The sequence below is a fragment of the Leptodactylus fuscus genome, chromosome 6, assembly GCF_031893055.1.
Source record: "Leptodactylus fuscus isolate aLepFus1 chromosome 6, aLepFus1.hap2, whole genome shotgun sequence".
Classification (NCBI taxonomy): domain Eukaryota; kingdom Metazoa; phylum Chordata; class Amphibia; order Anura; family Leptodactylidae; genus Leptodactylus; species Leptodactylus fuscus.
Window position 1 is genome coordinate 169,005,386 of NC_134270.1, and position 20,837 is coordinate 169,026,222.

General features: G+C 44.9%; 1 protein-coding gene across 1 annotated transcript; it reads right to left on the reverse strand.

Annotated features, from left to right (window-relative positions):
* Positions 1-9,857: 9,857 nt before the first annotated feature.
* CTU1 (cytosolic thiouridylase subunit 1) lies at positions 9,858-14,889 on the reverse strand. Its single transcript, XM_075278877.1, has 3 exons — positions 14,815-14,889; positions 12,670-13,175; positions 9,858-11,382 (listed from the first exon to the last, which is right to left on the reverse strand). Exons 2-3 carry the CDS (start codon positions 13,163-13,165, stop codon positions 10,853-10,855), a joined length of 1,026 nt encoding a protein of 341 aa, XP_075134978.1. The 5' UTR covers positions 13,166-13,175; positions 14,815-14,889; the 3' UTR covers positions 9,858-10,852.
* Between the last annotated feature and the right edge of the window lie 5,948 nt (positions 14,890-20,837).

Genomic DNA, 20,837 nt, shown 5'->3' on the forward strand with positions numbered 1-20,837 from the left:
GATCTCTTTAGACACCAGAGTATAATAGATGAAGGACTAGGAGAGGTGAAGAAAATTAAAAAAACATCCATACCCACCTTCCATTACCTTTTTGGGGCCTACTCGCAGCATCTGGCACCCTCATAGTGACATCATGTGCCCGATGTCACCACTGAGGCCTGCGATTGAACCACATGGGCACCCCTTAGGAGACAGAGAGAGCACTGGATGCCGCGAGGAGGCCCAAAAGAGGTAACAAATGATGAGTATAAATGTTTTTGATTTTTTTTACACCCCCCCTGGACCTTCTACCTATTATACACTGGGGTCTGAAGAGACTCCACAGTATAATAATGTCAATTCCGAAACATACTGAATTTGTTCCACCTGAAACAAATCAGGGACCTGAGCTGACCGACCCGAAACGAAACTTGGGAGGTTCACCAATCTCAAGTCACTGCCCAAGCCAGGAGGACCTGCAGTGGTCGGATGTTGTTCAGAGGTCTTTGTTGGGATGTCATCAACAGGGAACCAGATCGGGGGCGACTGGGTTTAGTAAGGTGAGTATGGCTTCTTTTACTATTTTATACCATTCTATCCATTTTTAACATGGCTGGACAACCCCTTTAATTCAAACCCATGGTGGCCAGACTAGGTTGTCACACATTGACCACCGTCAGGTATAATAATGAAGAAATATCTAAGCTATCCTAGAAACCTACCCCAAAAAGTAACCACTGGTAACCCTATATGTGGAGTCACATATCCCTGACCCTCGGGGCTCTACACGGGATGAACATGCAAAACTACTAATGTAAACAAGGAAAAAGTGATCACTCATCTGCGACTCGGTTCACCGGCGGCTTCTAATCCGTAAAGTGCGTGCACAAGGGATTTGCAAAGGTTAAAGTCATTATGGGTGTACCTGTGTCACTTTCATTGGTTACTTCCATCTTACCAAGCTTCATGGTTTTGGCCACGACGGTCCACGAGTCACGGATCTGTTTGACCAGTCATCCATCATGCAAACGTTACAAACGACAAGGATTAAAACTAATGAAAAACACAACAAAAACACCATTTGCCTTAATGTGGGGATTCTCCAGTCAGACTTCATTAGTATAATGGACTTGACTTGCGTCTTTATGTTGGGGAGGAGTCCAATGGCCAACTTTTCTGGGTTGGTGCCACAGAGTTTGGATGAACCTGAGAAACATTGGAAGGGAGATTTTTTGATCCAAAATATGCTTTGAAGTATCGTCCAAGGAGGTCACTGCTTAGACCAAGGACAGGTGTATTTTGGTTCATTCTGTTTTTGGATTGTGATGAGGGGGAACACTTGGAAGAAACCTACGAGGACATACAAAATTTATAATGACCTGGATTCAGTTTGTTTTTTTAAAAATGTGCTATGTGCAAAAAATATTCATACACACTGACTCACATGGTAAGATGAACTTTTTGAAATCTGTTCCCACGTAGAGATGGACAAACCGTTTTAGCATAGTTTTTTACGAAAATGAACAATTTGGGATTCATCTCAGAAGAACTAAAATGGCTGCTGCGGTATGCATTGCCTTGTGTTATAACATCACTAGCTTCTGCCTTCGACTTCATCTGCGTGTTGTTGGCATCGATGATCCGCCTATATTCAGCAAATTGCTGGCGTCGATGGTTTGCCTGCTCCAGCATTTCAGCAGCTGTCAAGCTGGCCTGCCGCTGAACTCGTTCCTTGCACTGTTCCCGTGATTGTTCCGGCATCTGAGCAGCTCGCTGGGATGCCATATAATGAGCATGTTGTTGGCGTTCCTGATCTGCCTGCTCCAGCGTTTCGACAGCTCTCAAGCTGGCCTGCAACTGAACTCGTTCCTCGCGCTGTACCCGTGATTGTTCCGGCATCTGAGCAGCTCGCTGTGATGCCAAATAATGAGCGTGTTGCTGGCGTTGCTGATCTGCCTGCTCCAGCGTTTCGATAGCTCTCAAGCTGGCCTGCCGCTGAACTCGTTCATCGAGCTGTACCCGTGATTTTTCCGGCATCTCAGCAGCTCGCTGGGAAGCCATATAATGATCGTGTTATTGGCGTCAATAATCCACATGTTTCGGAATTTTGTCAACTCTCAAGTTGGCCTGCCGCTGAACTAGTTCCTTGTGTTGTGCCCATGATTGTTCCGACATCTCAGAAGCTCGCTGGGACGCCATGTAATGAGCGTATTTTTGGCGTTGATGATCTCCCTCAGCTCCGCTTGAGGAGAACTCTGTAACTTCTGGCTACCTTCATAGCTGTCATGGTTTAAGAATTTTGCAACAAATCAGATTTTCTTTTTAACAGCATGTTTAAAATTGTCAAAACTGCCAATTTGGATTAAAGGAGTGTTCCCATCCAGTGTGTCAGCACTGCTTGGAGCAGATCAGATAATATGCAAATGCTTGTACCCAATGGACTGAGGTTTAGCTGAGTGTTTACACAGAGAGATACCAAATCTGGCTTTATCAGAACCTGATATAAGCTGCTACAAGAGCAGTGTAATATAGTATGTGAACATAAATTCATAACAGTTGTGAAGCCATGTCATTTACCGGGATAAAAAGTAGCCTATGTGTTAATTGAGGTTACAAACTATCTATGTGCCAAATTTCATTCAAATCCATTCAGCCATTTTTGTGTGATTGAGTTAGGAAGCATAAGATTAATGTATAATACTAGGATGAGCGGTCAATGTATTTTTTTCTAAAACGTGGATGTGCCCATACAAAAAAGTGCAAAAAGATGAGGTCTATTGCAGGCCTTCATTTAGAAGCTAGAGGCCCCTATAAACCTTTCCAATGCTCGGAAGGCCCAATGTATGTCACAGATTTACAAAGATCCCCCTCTCTGGAGCTTAAGGAGACCCACCAAGGAGCCAATGACCAGTTGTACCTTGTTTACGTCAGAATTTATTGAAGCTACTGAATAAGTATTAACATCTAATCCTTCTCCAAAACCAACTTTTCCCAACCAACCAGGAGACATTTGGTGTTGAACAATACTTGATGGTGTACCATGTCACCTGATAAAAGTGACATGGCTCGGTGAACAAAAAAAAAAATTGGGATCCCTGGCCAGCAATCTTCCCAGATCGCAATCCCTTTGGAGAACCTGTGGTCAATCCTCAAAAAGTGGGTGGCAAACAAAAACACAGAAATTGTGATAAACTCCAAGCACTGAGCAGATAAGAATGGGTTGTCACCAGTCAAGATTTGGCCCAGATATGGCCCTCTTTTAGAAGTTAGAGGCCCCTATAAACCTCAGTGGAGCAACTCCAGATCTTCTTATTTAGACTAAAATTGCAGTCGTGGTCAAAAGTTTTAAGACTGTCCCTAATTTTGGTTTTGCTACTTCAGTGTGTGCTGAAGAAGGATTCTAAGCATTTTAGATGTTTTTACACTTTTCTGGACAAATACATCGAGTTTACATAAGAACTCCATATTCACAGTATTGACGCTTATGTTTCAAGACTTCTGTCATTCTGATGACAACTCATTCTTGTCTACTCTCCTTGGCATTTATCACACTTTTCGTTTTCATTTGTCCACCCACTTTTTGAGGATTCTTAGTAGAATCGAGATCTGGAAAGTTTCCTGGCCATGGACCCAAAATGTCAATGCTTTGTTCAACGAGCAACTTAGTTATCACTTTTGCCTTGTGACATGGTCTCCATCATTGTGGAAGAAGCATTGTCCATCACCAAATTGTAGGGATTGTAGGGTTATAGGTTGGACTTGATGGACTGATGTCTTTATCCAACCTCACCTACTATGTAACTATGTAAATGTCTCCTGGATGGTTGGGAGAAGTTGCTCTTGGAAGATCTTTACACAGTAAAAAATTGTGCATGAGCCCTGGATGAAAAGCCACCCCAAACATGGATGGTCTTTACTGTTGGCATGACACAGGACTCAACTTTTCTTCTTCAGATAGCCATTCTTCAAGATGACCGAATCGGTCTGAAGGGGAAGTCAACACGCCCCAAGTCCCCTGAAGTCCAATCCCTGTACTTTCTTCAGAATGTCCATCTGTCCTTGATGTTTTTGTTGGAGATTAGTGGCTTCAGAAAGAATGGTTGTCTGGAGAAGTAAAGATGAGTTCTACCGTGATGGTGCGTTATATCAACTTTTATACTGAAACTTATACTATTGATGTTGTGCTGATATTTTTGACATTGTATGCCAGATTTTCTGTAAAATCTGCCTTTTTTGGATTGTCCTTTGTCCCATCTGTCACACCCGGAATTGAACACTTGGGGTGAGATAACTCATCTTAGCTGAATGGTATCTGGTCCTCTTGAGGACCACTTGTGGGGATCTACCTTTGTGTCCTGTCTGACTCTCAATATGCTGGAGACAACCCCTGCAAGGATATAAGAAGGGGTACGGCACAGAGGAATGAGTTCCAGTTGGAGGTATTTCTTGAGGTCCTACCTGTTTGGTGCTTGTTTTGACGCCCAAAGGTAGACAAGGAGAAGATCTACTGTCCTGAGGAATCGGGAGGGAACTTTGAGGCGGACTGCTGTCTGTTGATGTCTATGGGAGCGGGGAATAGTTGTTGTGGCCTGAGAGAGTAGCCTGGAGAGTTGGTGGACCATTCATTCTCTATGTGATCTCTTAAGGGACTTTGATGTGGACTGTTTTTTGCTACAGTGTCACTTGCTAGCTTTGGTGTCATCTTTTGTGGAATAAAGTCATTGGGCTGCCCCATCCACGCTTATTCTGTTGATTCTTCGAAATGTCACCCTGAGTTTTGTGTCAAGCCAACAATAAAGCATCCTCAAACCATTTATGCGTACGGTTCCTTTTCATCCATGGAATGGGTTTACTCACAAGAACATGATCTCAAATAAAGAATAGTATCTAAACATCCTTCAAGAGCAACATCTCCCAACCATTCAGGAATACTTTGGTGATGAACATTGCTTCTTCAACCATGATGGCACACCATGTCACCACCCAAAAGTGATAACTAAGTGGCTTGGTGAAAACACTGAACTTTTGGGTCCTTGGCCAGGAAACTCCTCAGATGTCAATCCCATTGAGAAGCTGTGGTTAATAGTTCAAAGGCAGGTGGTCAAACAAAAACACAAAAATTGTGATAGACTTCATACACCGGTTAAAGGGATTCTACCATTAAAAAGTTTTTTTTTGTAGTTGACCTGTCAGAATAGCCTTAAAGGGATTCTACCATTAAAAGAAGTTTTTTTCTCTTGACCACGTCAGAATAGCCTTAAAAAAGGCTATTCGTCTCCTACCTTTTGCTGTGGTCTCCGCCGCGCCGGTCCTCCAAAATAGCGGTTTTTCCCGGTATGCTAATGAGTGTCCGGCAGCAATGAGGGCGGGCCCCAGCGTTCGTACACCGATGGAGGCGTCCCCATTACTGCCGGAACTGCCATATCCAGCGCTGCCTTCTTCCTGAGCTGCGTTCCCCCCTTCTGTGTCGTCTTCTTTGGGCGTCATGGATGACGCATGCGCAATCGGCTCTGGCTGTGAGAGCCTGTTAGAGCCGACTGCACATGCGTCATCCATGACACCCAAAGAAGACGACACAGAAGGGGAGGACGCAGCTCAGGAAGAAGGCGGCGCTGGATATGGCAGTTCAGGCAGCAATGGGGACGCCTCCATCGGTGTACAAACGCTGGGGCCCGCCCTCATTGCTGCCGGACACTCATTAGCATACCGGGAAAAAAACGCTATTTCGGAGGACCAGCGCGGCGGAGACCACAGCAAAAGGTAGGAGACGAATAGCGTTTTTTAAGGCTAATCCGACGTGGTCAAGAGAAAAAAACTTCTTTTAATGGTAGAATCCCTTTAAGAAAGGCTATTCTTCTCCTATCTTTAGATGTTCCTCTTCGCCCCAACGCTCGGTTAAAATTTTGTTTTCCGTCGGTAAGCAAATGAGTTCTCTCGCAGCACTGGGGGCGGGCCCCAGCACTCAAACAGCACTGGGGGCGTCCCCAATGCTGCGAGAGAACTCTCCAGCGCTGCCTCCAACTTCTTTTGGAATGTCCTCTTCATGTGTCTTCTTCCGGCGCAGGCGGTGAAATTTGTAGGCCCCCAAGACTGTAGCGTTATCTTGTAAGTTGGGAGGTGCGGTCTTCATGCATGGATGTAAATCGATGAGCCTTGGTTGTGATCTTCTTGGTGCTTTACTGGTTGTCCTTCCTTGTAGCACCTTTGGTAGGTACCAACCACGACTAGACATGAGCGCACACTGTTCGGAACAGCCATGTTAAAAAGATTATATAAAATTTTTTATTAAACAATGGGGGGGGAGGGGGATTATTATTTTTTCTTTCGTCTACCTTGAAAATAAAAATGGAAGCAGCATGGGTTCTCCCATAGTGAGGACCCTCCTGCTCCAGGGGGCCAGACTTTGTGAAGGATGTGGCGTTTCCACGTACTACATCATGATCAACTATTCATTTCCATTTATTCGATGCATTAGAAATATCTTCTGTTTAGGTTTAATCAGGAAAGGTCTGCACGATGAGTCAGCTCTACAAAAGGTAAAGTTCAGAGAGGACACTTAAGATCCTGGGCGGAACCAGCAGTATCTTCCAGTCCTCTGGCTGCCCCGGCCATCTGTATTTCACAACCACTGACCATATCGGATGCCTGTAATATGCTTTGTGGAGCACGAAAAAAGCTGGCCGAGGGCCAGGAGAGGCAGCTCTAGCACACAAATAACAAACTTTCCCTCGGCTATTTCACATAGCTTATATAACACATTTATATGTGTACAAGAATATAACTACTATAATACTGCCCCTCACTGAATTCATGGCTATATTGCAAAAAAGAATCTGCTTATCAGCCTATCCATGTCAGTGTTACATGGCAAATATTTACCAGCTTTATCTGACACATTACCATTAATATAATACCATAGTTTAGAAAACAATGGCCTCCTCCCTGAGATATAACTCTCAGCATGGACTGAAAATCTGCTGGAAGTTGCAGTGTTACACAGGTAGAAAACCACTGCTATAAGGCATAGACAGTAAAACAAATGCTGTAATATGTCACCTGTGCACATACTGCCCTCTATGTACAAGAAAATAACTACTATAATACTGCTCCTATATACAGGAATATAACTACTATAATACTGCTCCTATGTACAAGAATATAACTACTATAATACTGCTCCTATGCACAAGAATATAACTACTATAATACTGCTCCTATGTACAAGAATATAACTACTATAATACTACTCCTATGTACAAGAATATAACTACTATAATACTGCTCCTATATACAAGAATATAACTACTATAATACTGCTCCTATGTACAAGAATATAACTACTATAATACTGCTCCTATGTACAAGAATATAACTACTATAATACTGCTCCTATGTACAAGAATATAACTACTATAATACTGCTCCTATGTACAAGAATATAACTACTATAATACTACCCCTATGTACAAGAATATAACTACTATAATACTACTCCTATGTACAAGAATATAACTACTATAATACTGCTCCTATGTACAAGAATATAACTACTATAATACTGCTCCTATATACAAGAATATAACTACTATAATACTGCTCCTATGTACAAGAATATAACTACTATAATACTGCTCCTATGTACAAGAATATAACTACTATAATACTGCTCCTATGTACAAGAATATAACTACTATAATATAACCTCCTATGTACAAGAATATAACTACTATAATACTACCTCCTATGTACAAGAATATAACTACTATAATACTACCTCCTATGTACAAGAATATAACTACTATAATACTACTCCTATGTACAAGAATATAACTACTATAATACTACTCCTATGTACAAGAATATAACTACTATAATACTGCCCCCTATGTACAGGAATATAACTACTATAATACTGCTCCTATGTACAAGAATATAGCTACTATAATACTGCTCCTATACTGTAGGTGTAAAGGTTTGGCGGGAGAGGGATACATTGTTATATATTGTTATATTTAGTTAACCCCTAGTGGTGTGTAGTGCCAGGGGGCTTCCCTACCCATGAAATCTACTAGCAATTTTCCCCAAAAGAGAGAGCACCTACTAAGGTAGGGGTTTATCAGAGAGCTCTCAGGGGCTTAGTATATGAGGTGTGATGGGATACATTGCTACAGCCCAAGAAACAATACCAGGGTTAAAAACTATCCATGTTAGTATCACCTCATACTGACCGACCAAATCAATACAAGCTAGGAGTGTAGTTTCGGGTGGGGCAGAACCGAGTGTCAGTGGGGTAATGGAGTGAGGGTATTCTATGAGTTCTAATGTTTAGAGATCGCTAGTGTGGCAATAACATAGGACCAATTAAAGAAACCCGTACCATCCCCTCCTATTTAATAACCTATGTGTGATTTAGGGTGGGAGCATACTATAATACTGCCCCTATATACAAGAATATAACTACTATAATACTACTCCTATGTACAAGAATATAACTACTATAATACTGCCCCTATGTACAAGAATATAACTACTATAATACTACTCCTATGTACAAGAATATAACTACTATAATACTACTCCTATGTACAAGAATATAACTACTATAATACTGCTCCTATGTACAAGAATATAACTACTATAATACTACCTCCTATGTACAAGAATATAACTACTATAATACTGCTCCTATGTACAAGAATATAACTGCAATAATACTACTCCTATGTACAAGAATATAACTACTATAATACTACTCCTATGTACAAGAATATAACTACTATAATACTACTCCTATGTACAAGAATATAACTACTATAATACTACCTCCTATGTACAAGAATATAACTACTATAATACTACCTCCTATGTACAAGAATATAACTACTATAATACTACTCCTATGTACAAGAATATAACTACTATAATACTACCTCCTATATACAAGAATATAACTACTATAATACTGCTCCTATGTACAAGAATATAACTACTATAATACTGCTCCTATGTACAAGAATATAACTACTAGAATACTACTCCTATGTACAAGAATATAACTACTATAATACTGCTCCTATGTACAAGAATATAACTACTATAATACTACCTCCTATGTACAAGAATATAACTACTATAATACTACCTCCTATGTACAAGAATATAACTACTATAATACTACTCCTATGTACAAGAATATAACTACTATAATACTGCTCCTATGTACAAGAATATAACTACTATAATACTACTCCTATGTACAAGAATATAACTACTATAATACTACTCCTATGTACAAGAATATAACTACTATAATATTACCTCCTATGTACAAGAATATAAGAAGAAGAATGCATGCCTGAGGCATGGATTACATCCGTGTGCAATCTGTGCAGCAGCTGTGCCGTTCAATGGCCTTACACTGAGTGAAGATTGGGACCTCTCCCCCAACGTACGTGCAATGACATCATTCATCAGTGCTTGCAGTACAGTGGAAGAAGGTCACTCGGCTGGCCTTCATGGGAGTGGAGGGAAGTACAGGAATATATACCGTGTGTGGGCCAGTATGGAGCATATTATACTGTGTGGGAACCACTGTGGAGCATATTATACTGTGTGTTGGCCCTTCACTATTTCTATCACACAGTATCTGTTTTATAGCAGACATGATATTAGTACAGGCTGTAATAACATTGCACGGTCACTATATTTTGCGGTCACTACTATTTTGCGGGTCTGTAACAGCCCCAGTTGTGGAACCGCACAGTTTGTGCACTCAGTCTCTAAAAGATTTGCCATCACTGCTCTAGAACATCCATAGTACCGTAAATATAAAAGTCATTGGAATCAAACAAAGGATTATTATTATTATTTGCCTTTATTACATTGTCACGAAAGAATGTTCACAGGGTTCGTCACACAGCTTTCTCAGATTGCTGAATGGTAACTCACTCTACTCATGTAGCCGTTATATTACAGAATATGTAATCTGAGTGACAGTGTAAGAGGCGCCATATTGCACATCATCCACCAAGGGGCTGACTATAATGTATAAGGTATTGTTAAGGACTGTTTGAGACTGAAAGACTTCCATAAACAGCGCCACCCTTGTCCACAGGTTGCCTATGGCATTGCAGCTCAACCTCATTCATTTCAAAGAGCTGCAATGCAATACTAGCAATAGCCTACAGACAAGAGGGGGCGCTGTTGTAATAGGAGGTGGTCATAAGAACGTGAAGTTTGGGGAATTTTATCTGGTTTTATTTTATGAAAGTAAAACATATGAATAAAAAGTTTTTCTAACCTTAAAAAAATTCATTATTTCGTTCCTGTTTGGGTCACATGTCTATAGAAAAAGAAATGTGTAGGGGATCGGTTCGCCGTGACGTGTCATGTCCAGTCTTTGGTTGTAGCATACAGGATGAGATTTGAGGTCTGAAGTCAGTGACTTCTATGGCTCCATTCCCACGGAGTAACACGCCGCTCATTCTGACACTTAAACGCGTGTCAGAGTGAGCGCTGTAAAACAGAATCCCGTTGACTTCAATGGGTGCCGGTTTACGCGCGCTACGCATTGAAATCAATGGGTTAAAATGGGATTCTGTTTTACAGTGCTCACTCTGACACGCGTTTACGTGCCAGAATGAGTGGCGTGTTACTCCGTGGGAACGGGGCCTTAAGGTGAACAGGAAAAATTAATAATAATTTTAAAAAAATAAAATAAAATTTGTTTCTGGGAAACCACCATGGATGGGGGGGGGGGGGTCACCCAGCTTTCTCAGGGTTCAGATAAAATACTTGTAAGTTCTTAAAAGTCTTTACATAGAAAGACGGCTCCAGGACAGATGTTCTAAGGTTTCCACTCCTGGGTGTCTCCTCAGAAGTCCACAGCCTTCAGCTTGCGCGTTTCAGCTTCGCTCAGCGGTTCCTGCGCCAAAATCTTATGATGGAGTTTATGGTGTTTGCCGATTCCGAGCTTCGGCAGACCTCGGTTTAAGCCTTCCAATAAGACGCACGCCTTGCAAAGTCCCTGACTGGAGATGTAGCCGCAACGTGTGCAGGTTCCTTGCACGGGCATCCGGACGTCTTCCTTCACAGATAGGTTTTCCCCTGAATGGATGATGTCCATGATGGCGCTGGGCCGCAAAGCCTCCAGATCCTTCAGGAAGGCCCGGGCGTGGCCCCGATAGGCATTGGGGGAGTAGATACACTCGGTGGAAAAGTAGTCCAGCTTTTTAAAATAGGCGTAGAGCACAATCTCCTTCTCGTAGGCGTACTTCAGAGGCTTGCACCGCGGGATGGCGCCTTCGCTGCCGGTGGTTATCGCCGTGCAGCGCCGTAACCGTGCGATGTCTCCTCGAAGGAAATTCATCAGTACGGTTTCTGCGATGTCATCTGCGTTGTGACCTAGGAGGACAAGAATAAAGGGTTAAGTCTGTGTGGTCTGGAGAGGCAGGCTGCACTACTGCATTATCACTATACATGTGACTACCTTAAAGGGATCCCATCATTAAAACTCAATTTTTTGTTCCTAACACGTAGGAATAGCCTTAAGAAAAGCTATTCTTCTCCTACCTTTAGAGGTCTTCTACATGCTGCCGTTCGGTATAAATCCCGGTATGCAAATGAGTTCTCTTGCAGCACTGGGGGCGGGTCCCGGTGCTCAAACAGCACTGGGGGCGGGTCCCGGCGCTCAAACAGCACTGGGGGCGTCCCCAATGCTGCAAGATAACTCTCCAGCGACGCCTCCATCTTCTTCAGGAACGGGTCTTCTTCGCGCGCTGGCTTCAAAGTTCTAGGCCTCAAGCAGCTGACTGCGCATGCCTGCCGGCCACAAGAAAATGGCCGCTTCCAATACTGTGTAAGCGGCCATTTTCTTGTGGCCGGCGGGCACGCACAGTCGGCTTTGCCCTAGGCCTAGAAGTTTGAAGCCAGCGCCGGAAGAAGACGCGTGAAGAGGCCGTTTCAGAAGAAGATGGAGGGGGCACTGGAGAGTTCTCTCGCAGCATTGGGGACGCCCCCAGTTCTGCGAGACAACTCATTTGCATACAGACGAAAACCGGGATTTCTACCGAACGGCAGTACGGAGAAGACCTCTAAAGGTAGGAGAAGAAGAGCCTTTCTTAAGGCTATTCCAATGTGTTAGGGACAAGAAATTTCATTTTAATGATAGGATCCCTTTAACCGTAGCACCTAAGAACTTAAATTGGTCCTAATTTCCACTGGAAAGTAGTCAACATGAGTTTTCAAATCTGTGAGGTCCAAAACCATCGATGAGGGGGTGCAAAACAAAATGGAGCAGGAAGCAGACAGCGCTGTCCTCTGTGTAGTGGCTGATCTGAGTCACTGCAGCTTACGTCCTGATCAAATAAATGTGAGCTAATCTCCAGTACCTGGTTTGGCCACTACACAGAGAACAGCGCTGTCTGCTTCCTGTTCCATTCGCAGTATATCAGCTGCTGCTAACTGGTGGCGGGATGGGGTGTCGGACCCTCACCTTTCCGGTACTGACGACCCATCCTTACGATTAATATATTTAACCCTTTAACGATAAAAAACTTGAAATGGAGCCCATTGTCCCTGTTGCTCCTTTGATTCCAATGTAGGTGGGTACATACCGATACGTTAGGGTCTGATGCGAGTTATGACACAGCGCTCAGGAATATGTCAGCACTATATAAGACTACGACTAACCTGTGCATATCTTGTTGACCCCCAGCATCATGGCACCCCGGTCCAGCGCTTGTCTTCTGAACACCCCACAAAACGTACAGTTGTTCTTGAGCCCCACTTGCTTGACAATCTGGTCCATGGTCCAGCCATACAACTCCTGGTAAGACACAATTTTCAAGGGCAGCTCGTACTGCTGCTGGTTCCTTTTCACGGTCTCCAAGGAGTCGTCTCTATATCCGGAGATCCCTTCATCCACGGAGATCAGAAGGAGTTCTAAGCCGTACTGATATCGCTCGTTCAGGACCTTTAAGACGTGGGCGAGGACCGTGGAGTCTTTACCCCCTGAAGCTCCAATACCAACCTTCTCCCCTGCCTGAAAGAGCTTGGCAGATACAATGGTATGGTGGACCTCCTCCTCGAAAGCACGGAAGAAGCATTCCTTACACAGCGAATGACCAGTCTTGGGCCTCCTCAAGACCGCCCGTTGTGTCTCACAACTGGTGCAGTTCACGGGCATCCTGGCAGATCTGTAATAGGAAAGGAAGAAGGTCAAGGAACTACTACCGGGAATGTCTACTGGATGCCACCATGTCTGCGAGAAAACGGGCTCTAACCATGAAATAGTGATGTCATCAGAACAAACTACACAGCCATACACTCAAAGCTGGCCCTTAAAGGGATTCTAACATTAAAACTCTTTTTTTTTTTTCTGCCTACCATGTCAGAATAGCCTTAAGAAAGGCTGTTCTTCTCCTACCTTTAGATGCCTTCTCCACGCCGCCATTTGGTATATAATCCGGTTTTCATCGGTATGCAAATGAGTTCTCTCGCAGCACTGCAGGCGGTCCCCAGTGTTCAAACAGCACTGGGGGCGTCACCAATGCTGTGAGAGAACTCTCCAGCGCCGCCTTCATCTTCTTCAGGAACGGGTCTTCTTCGCGTCTTCTTCCAGTGGAGGCGTCAAACTTCTCGGCCTCAGGCCTAGGGTAAAGCCGACTACGCCATTTTCTTGTAGCCGGCGGGCATGCGCAGTTGGCTGCCCGAGGCCTAGAAGTTTGAAGCCACTGCCGGAAGAAGACCCGTTCCCGAAGAAGATGGAGGCGGCACTAGAGAGTTCTCTCGCAGCATTGGGAACGCCCCCAGTGCTGTTTGAGTGCTGGGGCCCGCCCGCAGTGCTGCGAGAGAACTCTTTTGCATACCAACGAAAACCGGGTTTTCTAAGGAAAGACGGCACGGAGAAGACATCTAAAGGTAGGAGAAGAATAGCCTTTCTTAAGGCTATTCCTACGTGTTAGGGCCAAAGAAATTGCGTTTTAATGATAGGATCCTTTTAAAAAGCAGTCACCCACAGAAACCCGCAGTCCCTATAATATAATGGGGTCCTTCAAGTTTCTGCCCGAAATATGCGGAAAAAGGTGGAGAGAAATTTTTACTCTGCATTTTTAAACCAGGTTTGGGGTGCGGAAACCCTGAATGTAAAGCAGCCTTATCTGCATTGTGTCAATGGCCCCAGTGCAAGAAAGCGCTGCGGGAAAAACTGCGTCGGCAACGCAACGTGATTCTTCTTGCAGCAGAAAGTTCACAAAGGTTTCCTCCGTTCTGTTTCAGTAATACCTATGAAGAAAACGCCGATGTTTCCGTAGGTATAATTGACATGCTGCAATTTCCAAAACCGCACAGTTTTTGGAAATCGCGGCGTGTCCGCAGTGCAGTTTTCTACTGCAAATCGGGCATGAGATTTGCTAGAATCCCATCACTTTGCCCTGACTGTAAAACGTTTGCAAATCGCTGCCTTTACACCACGTGGGACCCCAGGCTAAAACTGCATGCAGTTTTTTCCAAAGCACTGACTGTCTGAACACAGCCCAGTAGAGGCCTCTATAGTCACTGCCGCATGCTTGCATTTTTGCATTTCCCAAGATGCATTGGGACCACAGATCATACCCAACCGTAAAAACTAACGCAGTACCTATTCTTGTGTGAGTGTGGCCCAATGTTGTATAAGTCTGTGCACAGCTTACACTACAGTATGAGGTAACTTAGCATGGACTTCCCCTTTAAACACCTAAAACCTGGGTAATACCACAGTAACAGCTGACAATTCCATCCATAAACACAAGCATGGAGATAACAAGCCCCTGTCCCCTTCCCAAACTCCCTCCTCACCTTCCTGCTCTTCTCCCCGGTCTCTTCTATCCACACAGTTCACCCACAGCACGCTTATTCCCCGGTTCAGCCCTAAATCCCATTTGAAACTACAACTCCCGACAAGCACCGCGCGGCAATCAGCATTCAGCGGCACGTCAGTGGGATGCCGGGAAATGTAGTCCTTCTAGGTGCTGCGGCGCGTGGATGATGAAATGCGTGACGTCATAAACACATGCCTCGTGCGACCTAAAGGCGGCCATTTTCTAGGAGATCACAATGTGATGAGCCCTATGCGGTAGGCGCACACAAAATGGCTCCTAATGTGGAGACAAATCGTAGAAAAAAATTTTAAAAAAAGATTTTAAGTGCGTACAAGATCTAATAATGAGTCTAGTTGATATAATTTATTATTTTTTTTATTTCCTGTCGTAATCCAGTTGGAAAACTTTGTATTGTTATGTTTGTAATTCTACTTGGCGACACTAGAGGGCAGTACAGGACCAGCTAAAAGTTATTTGGGTCAAATTTTTTTCTTTTTTTGTTTTAATCCAACTTTTTCCAGTTTCTGTAACATCAGCTTAAATACTGAAGTAGGGAAGGTGACATTGGCAAATGAGGACGGGGAGCAGCAGGGGGGATGAAAGTACGTTTTGAGATGCCAGCGAAGCGTAAGGGTTCACGAAAATGTAGCTCAACATTTGTGGCTGTCGGAGCTGTGTATATATTACACAGCGGTCACAAGATCGGAGATAACCGCTTACCCCATAGCTGCCGTGGTCAATAGCGACCACATTATCTAAGCGGTTAGAGAAGGAACAAACCAGTGGCGTAACTAGGAGTGGCGAACTTTTGACATGAGGCCCCGCACATGACCGACGCCAAAGACCCTGACATTATACATTAGACCCCGATCATTATACTCGTGGGTCTGCTCTTCTCCCTGGTCCCGCGGCATCACTTACCCAGCCCAGCCAGGATCGGTAAGTAAATAGGGCCCATTACCGGCTGGAGTAACTCCAGTCAGTAACGGCCTATTTAAAAAAAAAACAGCGGTAGCGGCTGCTACCGGGCCCCTAATGTCCTGGGCCCTGTGGCAGCCGCTACCTCGGGAGTTACGCCCCTGGAACAACCTGTTTACTCAAAATGTGGGGCTTTATAATGATGAAACCGATCGCAGCTGTTAACACTTTAGATGCCACGGTTAAACGGGAACACAGCATCTAAAGTGCACAGGCACCATGGACGCCGCCATCTTTTGCCGATGGCCGCCGAGGGTGGCGATCGGTTCCCTTGACTTCCTGGAACTTATTGAAAGCTCTCCGGTTTGTCATTGGTAGCCTGTACTAGAAGTCAATGAATCTTACTGTACATTGCAATATATTAGTATTGCAATGTATAGTGCAAGTGATCAGACCCCGTAGGGTTCATGATCCCTAGAGGGGGTCTGAAAGTTAAAAAAAAAAAAAAAAAAAAAGTAAAAAACCTAAAGTTTGTTATCGCCGCGATCGTCCTGACCCACAGAATACAGATAACACGTTTCTACCCTATAGTGCACGCCGTAAAAATGAAACTCATAAGAAGTTGGTGCAAATGCATTTTTTTCCCAATTTCACCTCATTCAGAATTTTTTTTCCCGCTTCCCAGTACATTGCACAGGATATTGAACGGTGCCAATAGGAAGCGCAATTTGTCAAACAATAAGCCATCATCAATCGCCATCAACCCTGTTATAGCAGGGGTGTCCAAACTTTTTGCAAAGAGAGCCAGATTTGGTGGGGTGAAAATGTGCGGGGGCCGACCGTTCAGCCCCAATTTTTTATTGCAGATGGCATGCTTTTCAGGCCCGGTTTACATCTGCGTTCAGTATGCCATTCAGGGAGTCCGCTTGGGGACCCCCCCAACGGAATACCGAATGCATTGGCAAACGGTGAGCTTATTAAAGCACATGGACCCCATAGACTATAATGAGGTCCGTGTGTTTTCCGCGCGGTGTCCACACTGAACATGCGGAGAGAAAGGAACTTCATGATCTACTTTCCTCTTCGCATGACTCGTGCAGACACTGCACGGAAAACACTTGGACCCCATTATAGTCTATAGGGTCCATGTGCTTTCATAAGCTCACTGTTTGCCAATGCATTCGGTATTCCGTTCGGGGGGTCCCCAAGCTCCACAGGCCTATTTTCTTTAGCCTCCATCATTGCCCCCATATACTGTAGTGGCCCCATCCCATATAATGCCTCGGGCCGGGCTTTGGACATGCCTGTGCGTTAGATATAAAAGGCTGGAACCTGTTACAATAAAGTGAGATATTTCTACACCCCAGGAGTCTGTGTGTGTCTTTGTCTCCCAGGCCCGTCATCCATGTTTGTTTTATGAATTAGGTTTTCATAGAAGATATTCATCAGAAACTGGACTGTACATCCAATTGCTGCAACACTAGAGAATGTGGTTCAACAGGATCTCTTACAGATTTCCTGTATAGGCACCAGGTTGTCCTGTTCTCCTAAATCACCTAACAGTTTTGTAGAATAACCATATTCTAGGGTTGCAACATAGTCTTATACCTAACAGTAATCCATCAAGCAGTCCTATACGTCTGTCAACAGAAACCGCATATGAACCCAGCCTCACAGATAGATAGGTTAGGGGCACCTGAAACAATTTGGTGTTTTCCCTTTGTTAATCGCTTCCCTTTGTTAAGATATGCTGGTTTTATCCATATGCAAATGAGCTCTGGAGCACTTGCTCCCAAGTGTTCTTTTATGTATTGCTATCTCTGCAATGGAGGCAGTGTTTCACAAAGGGAGCACAACGTTGATTCTGGTGACACTAACCTATCTATCTGCAGGTCTTGGGTCATATGCTGGTTCCCGTGACACTAACCTATCTATCTGCAGGACTGGGGTGATATGCTGGTTCTGGTGACAGTAACCTATCTATCTGCAGGGCTGGGGTGATATGCTGGTAATGGTGGCAGTAACCTATCTATCTGCAGGACTGGGGTGATATACTGATAATGGTGGCAATAACCTATCTATCTGCCAGGCTGGGGTGATATGCTGGTTCTGGTGACACTAACCTATCTATCTGCAGGGCTGGGGTGATATGCTGGGTCTGGTGACAGTAACCTATCTATCTGCAGGGCGGGGGGGATATGCTGGTTCTGGTGACAGTAACCTATCTATCTGCAGGGCTGGGGTGATATGCTGGTTCTGGTGACAGTAACCTATCTATCTGCAGGACTGGAATGATATGCTGGTTCTGGTGACACCAATCTATCTATCTGCAGGACTGGGGTGATATGCTGGTTCTGGTGACAGTAACCTATCTATCTGCAGGGCTGGGGTGATATGCTGGTTCTGGTGACAGTAACCTATCTATCTGCAGGGCTGGGGTGATATGCTGGTTCTGGTGACAGTAACCTATCTATCTGCAGGGCTGGGGTGATATGCTGGTTCTGGTGACACCAACCTATCTATCTGCAGGACTGGGGTGATATGCTGGCTCTGGTGACACTAACCTATCTATCTGCAGGGCTGGGGTGATATGCTGGTTCTGGTGACAGTAACCTATCTATCTGCAGGACTGGGGTGATATGCTGGTTCTGGTGACAGTAACCTATCTATCTGCAGGGCTGGGGTGATATGCTGTGTCTGGTGACAGTAACCTATCTATCTGCAGGACTGGGGTGATATGCTGGTTCTGGTGACAGTAACCTATATATCTGCAGGGCTGGGGTGATATACTGGTCCTGGTGACAGTAACCTATCTATCTGCAGGGCTGGGGTGATGTGCTGGTTCTGTTGACAATAACCTATCTATCTGCAGGGCTGGGGTGATATGCTGTGTCTGGTGACAGTAACCTATCTATCCGCAGGGCTGGGGTGATATGCTGGGTCTGGTGACACTAACCTATCTATCTGCAGGGCTGGGGTGATATGCTGGTTCTGGTGACAGTAACCTATCTATCTGCAGGGCTGGGGTGATATGCTGGTTCTGGTGACAGTAACCTATCTATCTGCAGGGCTGGGGTGATATGCTGTGTCTGGTGACAGTAACCTATCTATCTGCAGGACTGGGGTGATATGCTGGTTCTGGTGACAGTAACCTATCTGCAGGGCTGGGGTGATATGCTGTGTCTGGTGACAGTAACCTATCTATCCGCAGGGCTGGGGTGATATGCTGGGTCTGGTGACACTAACCTATCTATCTGCAGGGCTGGGGTGATATGCTGGTAATGGTGACAGTAATCTATCTATCTGCAGGGCTGGGGTGATATGCTGGTTCTGGTGACACTAACCTCTCTATCTGTAGGGCTGAGGTGATATGCTGTTTCTGGTGACACTAACCTATCTATCTGCAGGGCTGGGGTGATATACTGGTAATGGTGACAGTAACCTATCTATCTGCAGGTCCTGGGTGATATGCTGGTTCTGGTGACAGTAACCTATCTATCTGCAGGGCTGGGGTGATATGCTGGTACTGGTGACAGTAACCTATCTATCTGCAGGGCTGGGGTGATATGCTGGGTCTGGTGACACTAACCTATCTATCTGCAGGGCTGAGGTGATATACTGGTAATGGTGACAGTAACCTATCTATCTGCAGGTCCTGGGTGATATGCTGGTTCTGGTGACAGTAACCTATCTATCTGCAGGGCTGCGGTGATATGCTGGTACTGGTGACAGTAACCTATCTATCTGCAGGGCTGGGGTGATATGCTGGGTCTGGTGACACTAGCCTATCTATCTGCAGGGCTGGGGTGATATGCTGGGTCTGGTGACACTAACCTATCTATCTGCAGGGCTGGGGTGATATGTTGGTTCTGGTGACACTAACCTATCTATCTGCAGGGCTGGGGTGATATGCTGGTTCTGGTGACAGTAACCTATCTATCTGCAGGTCCTGGGTGATATGCTGGTTCTGGTGACAGTAACCTATCTATCTGCAGGACTGGGGTGATATGCTGATTCTGGTGACAGTAACCTATCTATCTGCAGGGCTGGGTTGATATACTGGTTCTGGTGACAGTAACCTATCTATCTGCAGGGCTGGGGTGATATGCTGGGTCTGGTGACAGTAACCTATCTATCTGCAGGGCTGGGGTGATATGCTGGTTCTGGTGACAGTAACCTATCTATCTGCAGGGCTGGGGTGATATACTGGTCCTGGTGACAGTAACCTATCTATCTGCAGGGCTGGGGTGATATGCTGGTTCTGGTGACAGTAACCTATCTATCTGCAGGGCTGGGGTGATATGCTGGGTCTGGTGACAGTAACCTATCTATCTGCAGGGCTGGGGTGATATGCTGGTTCTGGTGACAGTAACCTATCTATCTGCAGGGCTGGGGTGATATGCTGGGGTCTGCTGACACACTTGTACTGGCACAATGACGCCTGTGACCTGAGAGTCCTGTGAATGGAGCAGCTGCTGTAATGTAATACACAGTAATATCCCGGAGAACAATTCCTGCCGCCTCCGCCTCTAATTTGCCGCCGTAAAGCTCTTAACAGCGTTTTCATGTCATTGTGAGGCCTAAGAACTCCCAAACCACATCCTGAAACCGTAAACTACTATGTGATGGCAAGACGATCAAGAGCGACCGCCGGATAATTAGTTACAGGAAAACTACTAATGGCTCCATTATGTTAAGAGCCCATCATCCTGTATGACATAAGCGGCACACTCCTCCTCATGCAGGACTGACTCCCTGTGACTGCGCCTTAAAGTGGGCAATCGCATACGTAGCAATGCCTATTAGTCTATGGATTATAGGCTCCGCCCTCTTTGCAAGGCAAAGTGATGTCATAATAAGCTCAAATTAAGTTCCGTCTATAATAGGGGTCTGGTGTGGGGTCTGTATACAGGGAGGAGTGTGGTCAATGGAATATGGTTACTGGGTTCTGCATAAGGTCTGTATATGGGAGGGGGGATCTAGTCAGGATATGTAAGCAGGGATCTGTATAAAGGGGATACCTGGCCTAGTGCGTATAATCTGGGTCTGTATATATGGGCTCAGCTAGTCTCTGGTATCGAT

What these genes read in the sequence shown, in the direction of transcription:
- CTU1 (XM_075278877.1), bottom strand. Translation starts at nt 13,165, where the DNA reads ATGCCCGTGAACTGCACCAGTTGTGAGACACAACGGGCGGTCTTGAGG. An exon ending in GGTCAACAAGATATGCACAG is followed by an intron (nt 11,383 to 12,669) that starts GTTAGTCGTAGT and finishes TTGTCCTCCTAG; the next exon opens with GTCACAACGCAGATGACATC.